Here is a 12,683-nt window from a genome sequence, read left to right on the forward strand (position 1 = left end):
TGCTTCTGGACATGTGAGAAAGTGAAGGAGGATGGAAAATGAGGCACTAGGGTGAAGTGGGAAGAGCTCCTGCGGCTGCTTTTGAGTGAGGATCACAATTGGAGCGTCCAGCTTCACTCCTTCCCTTCTGGAGGCCATTCCTCCATTTTTAACCGGGATAAAGAGCGGGCACTGGGCTGGGAGGGTGTAAGCCAGAGTGGCCTCCAGCAGCCCGGCGGCGAACCGGGCTTGGGCCCCTGGCCCAGACCCGAGAGGTGGCCTTGGGGGACGCTGAAGTTACTCCGCGGAGGGGGAGGGGTTGCCAAGCTCCTCTCCAATCAGGGTGGCTGCTCCAGCTATTTGCATACATTATGCTAATAATGGACCTCCCGCTCCGCTCCCACCCAAGCTCCCCGCCCCCTCCGGGGGTCTCGCTGTCCGCCCCGCGGGCTGGGCGAAGGTGAATATATTATGCTAATAAGGCGGACTCCTGTTTTGGCTTTGTGGGAGGGGGGGCTCCATGCCGCGGGAGCTGCGGACCGGACGCCCGGCGCCGGGAGGGGGTCGGGGGAGGGACGTCGCGATCGGAGCGCGCGCGCACTCACACACACACTCGCACACGAGCATCCCGAAGGGTATTTAAGCTCGCACACGCGAGGCTGCGGAGATACTTAAGGCAGCCGCGACTTGCGTTTGCTCCTTGGGTTATTTCGTTTTCCTCTCCACTCTCCCCCTTGGCCGCTCCTCTAGAGCTGCGCTCTCCGGTGTCGCTCAGCTTTTTTTTGCCCTGAACTGAATCCAGGTGGGAAACTGGTCGTCGGGCGGAAAGACACCGAATAGGTAGAAATAAGGCAAACTATCAGACGCAACAGGTCCAGAGCTCGGTGGGGCGGGAGAGCGGCGGCCCCTCGCCGCGCCCGCTGCCCCCGGGGACCCTACACTGCAGCTCTCGGGGACCTGGGGAGAGGTGTCTGCTTTTTGAGGGTTAGGAGAGCCGTCTGGGTGGGTTTCATTTCGTTTTTTTACCCCATCGCCACCCGGTCCCTGGACTGAGGGTGCTTTTCACTCAACTGGTAGGAGAGAAGGAAGCGGAGGATGGTCCACGCCTGCTGGTCTCAAAACTGAGCAAAGCGCAGGTCCATCTCCGCGCCCGGGCTCCGACTCCACCAACTAGTTGTGCAGCTACAGAGACTGAACTTTAAAGGAATCGTCCTTTTCCTCTCCTTTTAAGATTATTGGAGGAGATAGTGGGTGGAAGGCGAAGCCGAGGCAGCCGCCACAATGCTGGTGAAGAAGCATGCAGGGAAAGGAGGGGGTCGAGAGTCTGGATCCGAAGACCCGAGCCCCTGCGGGCAGCGGTGTGCCGGTACCATGCCCCAGTGCACGGCCCTGGCGACACTCCTATCAGTGGTGGCCGTGATTTCTTGTCTGTATCTTGGGGTGAAAACCAACGACCTCCAGGCTAGGATCGCCGCTCTCGAATCCGTTAAAGGGGATCCTTCTGTTCGTCTGCTGCCTGATACCTTGGATCAGCTGAAGGCCATGGTGCAAGAGAAAGTGGAGCGCCTTCTGGCTCAGGTGTGAGAGGCTGGGGTATTTTGCACGTGCATAACATTTTGCACAGGTGTGAGTCTGTGTGTAGGACCAGACTTTACCCTTACAGTAGGCATACTTGGTTTGATTATGTGCGTCTGCATAACGCTTACGGTAGCATATATTTGCATGTATGCACCTCTCTTGATATCTCCAGTTCTTTATATATTACCTTCTCTCCTTCTTTCTTAATGTTTGTATGCCAGACAGGTGTGTAGGTCTAAAAGGGGAAAGGGTGGCCAGAATGACTGGAAGGCATTTTTTTCTCTTTAGTTTTCTGGAGTCTGATGTAATTCTTTCCCCAGTTGTATGAAGAATATTTCTTGCAGAGATAACATCTGTTTTATCCTTCACTTATTATAAGGTTAGGGCCATAGTTGATATTAATGCATAAAGTGAAATAACCATATAAGTTAAAATAAATGATTTTACTCATTGGCTCTTTTTAGAATAAAAGTTTATTTATTTATCTATTTTTAAATATTTATTTTTTTAAATTTGTAGCTGGATGTACTATCTTTATTTTATTTATTTTTATGTGATGCTGAGGATTGAATTCAGGACCTCACACATGCTAGGCAAGCACTCTACAGCTAAGCCACAATCCCAGCCCTATTTATTTATTTATTTATTTTTAAAGTAGGTTTATCTTTAGAAAAGGGTGCAGTGCCCAAATATTCATGAATGCAGAACCATTGGAGTTGAGAATTGAAAGGAAGCATCATTATGTTTAAGGATAGCTTTAGAGTTGGGGGTGTTCAGAAGTTGCTCTTTCAACAAAGAAGATGTTTAGTCTTAGTTGGAACACAACATAATAAAGCATTTTACCTTCATGTATAAGGTATTGGCTGTTGTGTGCGTCTGCATAACACTTACTGTAGCATATATTTGCATGTATGCACCTATGTAAGCCAGGTAAGCCACAGCTGGCCTAGTATTGCAACATGTTAGTGCCAGGTTTTTACATTGTTTATTCTTGGGCTGAGGGAGAGGGTGGTGGTGGTTGGAGAATGGAGAAAGATGTATCTGTGTCTAGCAATCTTGATATCATGTCAATGATCACTTTCCTTTTTTAGGTCTTGGGTACTGTTTCCTTTTGACTAAGGTCCAAGTACATATGTAAATATTAGTTATGTAGCCTATCAAATGCTGGCAAATCAGACATATGGTCAGAGTGCCTAAAGACTCCATTTTTCTACAGTGCTACTGATGATCGTTAATACCTCTTCTTTCCCTACAGAAATCCTATGAACATATGGCTAAAATAAGAATTGCAAGAGAAGCACCTTCAGAGTGCAACTGCCCAGCAGGTAAAATGGAACTTATTTAACAAGGTTTTCTCCAGAGCAGAACATTTGCAAACAAAGGTCCTGTGTCTGTCAAGTCTACCTGTAATAATAGTAAAGAAAGAATGCAGACCCAACTTGCTTTAATAAAATCAACATGTCCTTAGTCGAAAGGATGGCAAATAAAGCCCCTAATATTATTTTAAGCTGCATACCTAGGTCTGTTATGGGAAAGCAAAGGAGATAGAAACAATCACCATGGAAAATACAGGCAAGATGATGTACAAAGGCACAGTGCTTAGATTCACACATTGAAAGTATTCAGTTTTATCATGTTAATGTCTGTGGTGAAAAGGACTGTAGAATTGTTAGATTCTGAGTTCCTTCGTGGCAAATGCTGCATTAGTGCAGGTTTCTGTTTGTTCCCGTTGGCATATGATTACATTCATAAACAACTTCCACTTCTTGCTCACCTTTTACCTAATTTATCAGAAAGGCTCTCTCTCCTAACCTATAGCTAAAGATGAAGACAAAAAAGAAATTAATTATTTACCTTGAGCTTCCTATTGTAAATATTGCATTCTCAGTGAATCACCAGAAAAGGCTTTTTTATTTTTGCCATTTTTTTTGGTGCAGTTTCAGAGAACTGTATCTATGACAGCATATTAGAAGGATGAAGAAGAGAGACATCAATGAGTAAAACCCCTCAGTAATCATTAAATCTTCATTCACAGATCTCTGAGACTTGGTAGTTATCTGTAGGCTTAACAATTTAAAAGCCCTTGGAATATGGCTATTGAAAAACTTTTAGTAGATTCCAGGATATAAACTGTAAAAAGTCCTATGAGTCTCAGTGTTTTTCAGATAAACATTACTCATGCATCAATGAACACTTTGGTTTCTTTTATCATCCTGCATGGAAAGTGACTTTAATGTTCAAAAACATTATATATATATAATATATATGGTTATATAATGACAGATTGGCTAATTACAGACCACATAAATGATGGTGGTCCCATAAGATTACATTATCTAATGACATCCAAGCCATCTTAGTTTGTATAAGAGCACCATATGATGTTAGCTCACTGATAAAAATCATCTAACAATGTTATCCTCGGAACATATCCCCATTGTAAGTGATGCATGTCTATGGAAAGACTAGTTCCTGTATTTTCTCACATTCTAAGATTATTTTCCCTCGATGGTAACTTGTTTTGACACAGCTAAATCAGCCACCATGTTTAGAAATTTTAAATGGCAACTCCAGGTAGTATAGCATAAAAATAGAATTTTCTATTCTATTATGTTGTTGACCATAATTGAGCTATGTTTTTTTTTTTTTAAATGAAGGCTTTTGATAGAGAAGATGAATACTCTAGGTAACAGCAAAACAAAGGGTTAACATTACAGGTTTTACTCTTAGTTGTTTTCAAGTTGGCAAAGACCTCTGAAGTCAGATATTCAAGAAAGGTACTTTCCTAGTGCAGGAATTAACACACAACAGCCTCATCAGTGTGTAGAGATTATTTCACTTTCCAGGAGAGTTGGTATGATAAAGGATTTCACTGATCACACCACTTAGAGTTCAGCAGTTTTTTTAAATATATAGTACTTTTGCTTGCTATGTGAAAAAGTAGGTAGCATTAAATTAGTAGGTTTTTAAAGTGAACTTGGTTAAAAAGTAGAAAAGTGACTTTCATAGCACTAGAGTTTCTATTTTTCTAAGAAGATATTACTGCTTGATGATATTTAATGCAGACTAGCTATTGAAGTCTAACTTGCAATCTGGAAGAAAGTGACTGTGTTTGGAGTTTGCCATCTTAGAAGATGCATTTGGACCATTTTTTAATCTTAACATGGTAATTTCCTTGTTTTTTTTTTTTTTTTTTTTTTTTTTTTTTTGAACAGCTGCTTTACTTCATTGCCACCACTAGAGCTCCACATTACATCAGTTTTTACCTGGCTAACTGCAAAGGTGTGCATTCCAATATGCAGAATCAAAGGGGTTTCTTGCTGACAAACCCCTGTTACAGACATAGTCTTTTGCTTGTGAAATAATCAGACATCATAAAAATAAGGGCATTATGTTTAAAAATAGTATCCTGGCAAAAACTAGCTATTTTGAATTCTGATCAGTGAGGTATTGTCTTAGGGAACGAACAGACTGGCCAAGAGGATTAGAAGGGAGATACAGCACTTCCCACCTGATTTGGCTCCAACAGTGGTTCAGAGTGACTAAGATTGTCACCCAGACATCTGTTTGCAGGGCAGAGCGAGACAAGTCTGTGACCTCAGCTCAGTTCCTGTGGACGGATGCCCACCCCTTGAAGTTGACACTCTTGTTGACAGTCTCAGACATAGAGCCAAGGAATGATAGCAAAGGAGTAATGCTGGTTGTTTGTGTTCACTCTAATTGCTTTTGATGGAACTCGGTCCCAGTGAGGTTTGTTCCAGGTAGGCAGAAGGAAATCACAACTTTCTCTCTCTCTCTCTCTCTCTCTCTCTCTCTCTCAATACAGAAGAAGGAACTTCTGTGGGACTCCGGTGAGAAAGACTATTTATTGAATGGCTTCTTATCCATAGGAGACACACTAATTTAATTTTCATAACAATTAAATACTAATAATCTTCTTTTATAGATGAGGAAGTTGGGAAACAGAGAAAGTGATTAACACACTAAAGGCTAGGTCAGGATTCATGCCCACACCTTACTCAAAAGTCCAAGGTCAAATGAGGAATAGAGATTCCTATAGGTTGTGGAACTGAATAACTATGGATTGGAATTCTGGATCTGCTATTGAAAAATGTGTGACCTTGCTCAAAGTAATCAACTTTTCTATGTTCCAATTTCTTATGGGGCAAAAAAAAAAAAAAAAAAAAAAAAAAAAAAAAAAAAATTGTACCTTCACAGGAAATAATTTATTTAAAAAGTTAAATTTAAAAAATTTAAAAGTAGATAGATAGGACCTAGGTTCAAAAGAGCATGGTGGCAGTAAAGAGTGTCTTTATGGTTTTAATACCAGATGTTTACAAAAGGAAGTAGCTTAGGTACCGGACTCCTTTTCAGACTCATTTTTTTAACAGCATTACTGAAGTATAGTTGACCATATTTACCTATTTTAAGATCTGTAATAAATTTATAGTTGAGCAGTCATCACCACAATCCAATTTTAGATCATCTTTGTTCCCCTGAAAAATTCACATTTACTTTTTTCATGAGCTCAGGAGAAGTTCTATTTTTTTTTAAAATTTGCTTTTAAAAATATCTAAGATGACAAATTTTAAAAACCCTTACACATAGAAGCTCTTGTTTAGCAGAATATTTGATTTAGCAGTAGCTAATTGAGCCATGGAAGATAGCTGACATCTGTGGTTTGGCCTCTGTAAAATCTGACCCTCATCTGACATAATAAGCTGGCTCTTTACTATGGCTGTAGAATTCTGTCCTGGGCTCTGTTTCTTGGAGTCTTACATAAAGAATGCTTAAACCAGGCATATTTATGAAAGGGCTTTCATGTTCTGATAAAGAACAGTGGGAGCCAGACAGTCAACCAAAAGCTGCTTAGATTACAAAGGTTTGTGTATGTTACTAGTCAGTAGTGTAGCCTGCCCATAGTTTTAGGTAAAAGAACCTCTTGGTGTAATGGATGGAGAATGTGAATGGGGAATAAAGCATCCGAAATAATCCTGATTTTGTCATTAACATGTTACACAATCTTGGGCAAATTGTTTCCAGGTATGACTTATAAACTATTTTCATATCTCCAAAGTTAAGACTGCTGGGCAGTAATGATTTTGAAGGGCCTTTGTCAGTTCTGCAGATAAGATGAAGAGCCTGCTCTGTGCTGGATAATGGGAGTATGCAGATGAGCAAGATAGACTGGTACCTGCCCTCAGAGGGCTTCCGTTTTGATGGGGATGACAAATTTATTTTAAAATGACATGAGTTTATGGGTGTGATCGTTTATAAATTCATAGTAGGAGAAAATCTAGCTTCTGGTGAAAAATAAAAGCTTTATCAGTGGATAAATAACTGATTTGTATCACTTCACTTGTCTTTTGTCTTTCCAATAATTGGTAGGTAGATAATGCTGGTATTTGTGTACCTAAACTGATATCCCAACTGAAACAAAAAAGTGACTCTTAATATATTAAGCGTTGTCATAGGTAATATGATGATGATTTGTTTTTCTACCTTTCTCTTGTAAATAGTGAAATTCAGGTTAAGAAAGAGGAGAAACTTCCTATCTGGGGTACTGAACATGGTACTTCTGGCCACTGTGCATTCAGGAATGATCATGATCATTAATTGTAGTACAGTTAGTCAATTGCTTAAAGACTTTAGCTAGAGATATAAGAAGATATACTAGATATTTCCTGAGGTCTCTACCAACCTCTATGTCTATGAAAATGATTATATACAGAGAAAGACAAAATGTAGGTAAGTAGAAGTGGCTTTCAAAAATGTGAGCAATGAAGCTCCTTGTGATTGACTTAATTTGGGGTGGAAATAAATATTAACCTTAAGACTGTGCACCCTTTCCCATGGTTTAAGAAGAGCCCCGCCCCATTCCCGTTTTTTTTTTTTTTGAGCTGGATATTGAAAACAGAGGTGCCACATTCCCAGTCCATTTTATTCATTCATTCATTCATTCATTTATTTATTTTTGAGATAGAGTCTTAAAAAATGCTTAGGGCCTTCCTAAATTGCTGAGGCTTGTTTTGAATTTGCAATCCTCCTGCCTCAGCCTCTGAGTCATTGGGATTATAGGTGTGCACCACTGTGCTTGGCCAAGAAGAGATTTTATGAATTACCTTTCCTGTATGGATTTTTATTTATGCTATACATTTTTTCCTAACAAGTTGCACAATGAATGGAAAGACTTCATCAAGTGAGGGAATAATAATATGTAGATTTTCAGTTATGTAAGGTTAAGGTTAATTAGACCCCTTGCAGAAGGAAAGCAAATTAAAATGCTCTAAAGGTTATTTAAATGAGAATGGCAGACATTCCCCTCTTCTTTAAGACCAAACAATATAATGTGACATGCAAGTGCCTCCAAGCATTCATGTAAATTGTTTTAGTTTTAATGAGTACAGCAGTTTGGGGGTAACACTTTTAGTTAGTCCAGTAGTGACAGCTGGCAAAATGTCCTTTTATCTGAGGACCCAAGGACAAATTTGAATTTTTGAAGTAGTGTTCTTGTTTCTTTTGCCTCTCTTGTCAATAAGTTGTTTAGCTAATTCTTCAAATACACTTTTACTCTTAGTGATTCTGTTTCTCTATGAGCTGGGAATTATTTAAGAGAAGTGCATAAATTCTGCATGGAGTTTAATTTGTTGTAGCTCCTTCAGAGAATGTGCAGGAGCAAGTCCCCTCCTGGGGCCATAATAACCTACTGTGCTTCTGATGGCTTTGTAATTGTGCAAAAATCAACTCCATGGTATTAACCAAAACTGTATGTGAATGGCAGATTTTGGTCTGGGACATCCTCTCATCGACAGGATTAGGTGGATGGAGAGATGGTGGGGACTCACTCCAGATTCAGAACTGCTTTGCAACCCAGGGGAGCCTTTCCTGCTGCAGGGGAACCTCACTAGACACTTACCCAAATAACATCAATCTGTTATCTTGAATGGAAACCATCCAAAACCTATCATTAAAAAGTGTTTTAGTTGCATCCTACCACTTTATAAATATTACTTGGTGGTTTGATGGAAGCTGAGAATGTGAAAACAATGGATGAGTCAGTCTAGGCTCCGGTTTAAGCCCTGTAAGTGACAGTTAAACATAGAAGCATACCCCCACTCCTCTGTGTTGCCATGGGTGAAGTTTCATGCAGTGGTTGAATGTGATATGATATTTAACACTTCCCCTCAATTTGTGTTAAAAATGACACCTAATTCTTACACATGGATACTTACTCCTTTCATTTGGGATTTGTTCAGCAATCTTGCAATTAAAAAAAAAATTTTAAAAAGGAAATGCAGAAGTGTGACATGCAGAAATAAGTGGAAATCACTTACAAATTAAAATCAAGCACTTTTCACTGGCATCATATATTCCTTCAAATGATTATTCTTTGTCCTTTACATAGATGGGATTCCATGAGGAAATGCCACTAGGTGGCAGGCACCTCCCCTCTGTGACCATGGGATGGAGAACTGAACAGAAGTACTTCTCTACTCTGACAGCTCCTTCCCAATTAAATCCCTAGCAGGTTTTTTGTTTTTGTTTTGTAATAGAAAAGATTAATGGAGTAAGCAATTTCTACCACCTGTATTTGAAGAATAGAATACTCTATCAACTATTTAAAAGAATCTAGTAAACTTTATTTTTTATCTTTATTTTTTTGCAGTGCTGGGGATTGAACCCAGGGCCTTGCACTTGTTAGAAAAGTTGTCTACCACTAAACCACTGAGCTACCTCCCCAGCCTTGACCTTGTGATCCTCCTGCTTCAGCCTTCAGAGTAGCTGGGATCACAGGCATGTACCAATGCACACAGCTTCATATTTGTACTAACCCAAGAGTTTACTTACTTAGTAGATATATTCATAGCTATGAACTTCAGGCTAGTGTTCAGTAGCTATAATAAATAATTCAAATGTCATTAAACTTACTAATTGGAGATCTTGTGTTTTTTGTAACTTTTCAGAATCCAGAATCATTTGGAATTACCATCATGTTTATAACATCATTGCACTTGAAGTTCCCACTTAAACTTCATTTACCACATATAATAGTTGAAATGCATTCTTCATTTTTCCATTTTATGTTCCTTGACATTATTACTAAATTTGTCTTTTTGTACATGAATTGGTTCTGGGTCCTCACACATGGTAGACATGCACTCTACCACTGAGCTATACCCTCAGCCCTTTTTATTTTTCAATTTGAGACAAGGTCTTGCTGAATTGCCCAAGCTGGCCTTGAAATTGTGATCCTCCTGCCTCAGACTCTGGAATAGCATGAACCACTGCATCCATATTTTTTTAAGCATATTTAGTAGACATAGACCATATTCACCATCATTGCCCAAACTGTGTGTTTATTTGGATATTAATAATTTAGATTTTAGTAGTCTTTGGGAAAACTAGATTCTTCTAGTCTTATGGATTATTCACACGAAGTTTTTATTCTTGTATTTGAGATGTGGTCAGCACATTTTGAACTACAATTTTCATATTTAGGCTAAGTGGTTGCGTAAGTTGTATGGGTTGTAGCCAGCTTTAGTTTGTGCATTCTGGTAATACAGAGTGTCAGAATATGTCTAACCAGAAGTAGTTGCTTGGGAGGAGTAAAAGAGGGAAGGAAATAGCTGTTCATATCTTTGTACTGTCATACTTGAAAGCCCAGTGTTTTAGAGTTTTTATTATAGTGGAATTATGGACCATAGTTAGGGAGCTGAAGGAATTCTCCATTATAGTTCTATTTTTGTTCCTAAAGATGCTAAGTTAAATATGCTAGGAAAATTGCCATGTCTTACCCAATGTTCCTGTATCTGAGGTCAGCCCTAGTAGAAGTCAAAGGTAAGTTGTTTATATTACTCTCCTAGGAATTCTGAAACACCAATTGTGGTTTCTTGGTTCCAGAATCCAAAGTTTACTTATTTTTTTAGATATATCTGATATCATCCTAAGATAGAAGTGATTTCCACAAACTACACGCAAAAACCAACCTCTTTATTTTAAAGTCATAGCAGAAATGCTGGCAAGTTCTGGGGCTTCAAAGTGAACTTTGGAAAACTAAAAATAATTTTCTTGCTAAAAGAAAATCAGGGCACAAGTTAGATCAGATGAATTTCAAATAGAAACAAATTCTATAACTTCCTCTCTAAGGATGGTAATCAGTGTGGTTTGTAGTTAAGTGGATCAAGGATCAAGTGACCCTTATGGACAGGTACTGACACACACTAATTGGAAAGTGTTCTTAGGATCTAGCTGCATGGCACTTTTTTGAGGGATGGGTTGAGCAGGTGGAATCTACTAGCCCCATTTATGAACTCCGTGGCAGGGGCTTAGATTTGTATATGTGCATGTCTAGCACTTATTATAGGGTTCTTTATAGAAATTCATTATGATTAAAGATCTGAAAACTTGGCTTAGTTGGGGACTTCATCGTGACCCATCTCTTCACACACACTAACATTCTCATCTCTACACTTGGTTTTTTTTGGGTTTTTTTTTTTTTTTTGGTATCAGGGATTTAACCCAAGGGTACTTAACCACTGAGCCACATCCCCAGTTCTTTTTATTTTTTATTTTGAGAGAGGGTCTTGCTAAGTTGCTGAGGCTGGCTTTGAACCTGAGAAACTCCTGCCTCAGCCTCCTGAGCAGCTGGGATTATAGGTGTGCACTGTGTTCAGCTCATTTCTACACTTTTAAATGTATTCTCTGAGAACTTTGTATGTCATAGTAGTTTTTCTTTTTCTTTTTTGGTACTGGGGACTGAACCCTGGGGTGCTTTATCACTGAGCTACATCCCCAGACTCTTTTTTTTTTTTTTTTAAATTTTGAGACAGGGTCTCACTAAGTTGGTTAGGGCCTGTAATCCTCCTGCCTTAGCCTCTGGAGTCACTGGGATTACAGGCGTGCACCACCACCAGGCACACCAAGCCATGACATTTTAAAGTTGACTCACGTCTTGGAGATCATCAAGAGTTTTACAACTTTTTGTGAGGAGGATATATCTTTTTAAAGAATGAAATCTAGTGAGAAACCCTAGTATATGAAATTGGACTTACTGTTACCATAATTGACATTACAGGTTAGAGGGGACAGATACCAAAACCGCTACATGCTTTTTCTTTCTGCTACCCTCCCCTTCTCCCCCATGGTGCCCATTGGGGCATCTTCAAAGAATCTTATAATTCATAGGACACATAGAAAATACCGAAAGTCTCCATTGTCACTCAAGCTGTTCTTTCTGGAGATACATTGACTTGTCAGTGTTGGATTTTTCTTCAGAATTCAGCATTAAAAGCATTACTAGAAATGTTGTAAATTAAATTATTTATTAGTGGAATTCAGAAATTATTTTAATGTAGTTTTGTTACTTTGATGGGTTGTAATATTCCAGCAAGGAAGGACATGTTATGACTGTGGAAAGCTGGGTGATGCACTTTGTAACTGAGTATGGTACCGTTCATTAGAAAATCAGCATCTCACTTCATCTTTTTTAGTCACTTATTTTTTTAAGCCTTCATGAATTGCTTTTTTTTATGCCATTTTTTTTGTTCAAATTTCTTCCTTCATGTTTTTATGCTTCAATTCTAGGTATTCATATAGAGCTTTATCATTAAATTATAGCATCCATTGCTTCTTTAAATATGTTTATTTAAAGCAATTGGTTTTTGATTAATTAATACTTAGTGTGCAAGGAATTACATGAAAAAATTCTTCCCAAGTTACAGTGTTCCTATGGATCCAAGAGAGGATTGGTCCAGGAACCCCATGGACCCCAAAACCCATAGGTGCTCAAGTCCTTTACATAAAATGGTGTAGTATCTGCATATAGCCTACATATGTCCTCCTATATGCTTTAAGTCATCTCTAAATTACTTGTAAGCATGACCATAATGTAGATAGCTGTTATTCTATATTGCTTAGGGAATAGTGACAAGAAAGCAAGTCTGTACACATTCAATAGAGATGCAGCATTTTTCCTCGAATATTTTTAATCCATAGTAGGTTTAGTCTGCAGATGCAGGACCTGCTGATGTGGAAGGCTTACTTTATATTATTTGTAGAAATTCTATATTGTTAATAAAGATGCTTCTAAGGTCTTTGAGACTTGGTTTGATTTTTTGTTGTTGTTG

The 12,683-nt window shown here is 39.0% G+C and overlaps 1 protein-coding gene across 2 annotated transcripts in view; it reads left to right on the forward strand.

The window, feature by feature from the left end:
- Nucleotides 1–661: 661 nt before the first annotated feature.
- COL25A1 (collagen type XXV alpha 1 chain) overlaps nucleotides 662–12,683 on the forward strand; it is a 453,131-nt gene continuing 441,109 nt past the window's right edge. For both annotated transcript variants that reach the window (XM_081304125.1, XM_081304126.1), the window contains exons 1-2: nucleotides 662–1,557; nucleotides 2,813–2,882. In XM_081304125.1, the coding sequence (XP_081160251.1) occupies nucleotides 1,261–1,557; nucleotides 2,813–2,882 (367 nt within the window). In that variant the 5' untranslated portion in view covers nucleotides 662–1,260. The remainder of the gene's footprint in view (nucleotides 1,558–2,812; nucleotides 2,883–12,683) is intronic.

This window comes from Spermophilus citellus (assembly GCF_964194105.1).
Source record: "Spermophilus citellus genome assembly, chromosome: 8".
Lineage (NCBI taxonomy): Eukaryota > Metazoa > Chordata > Mammalia > Rodentia > Sciuridae > Spermophilus > Spermophilus citellus.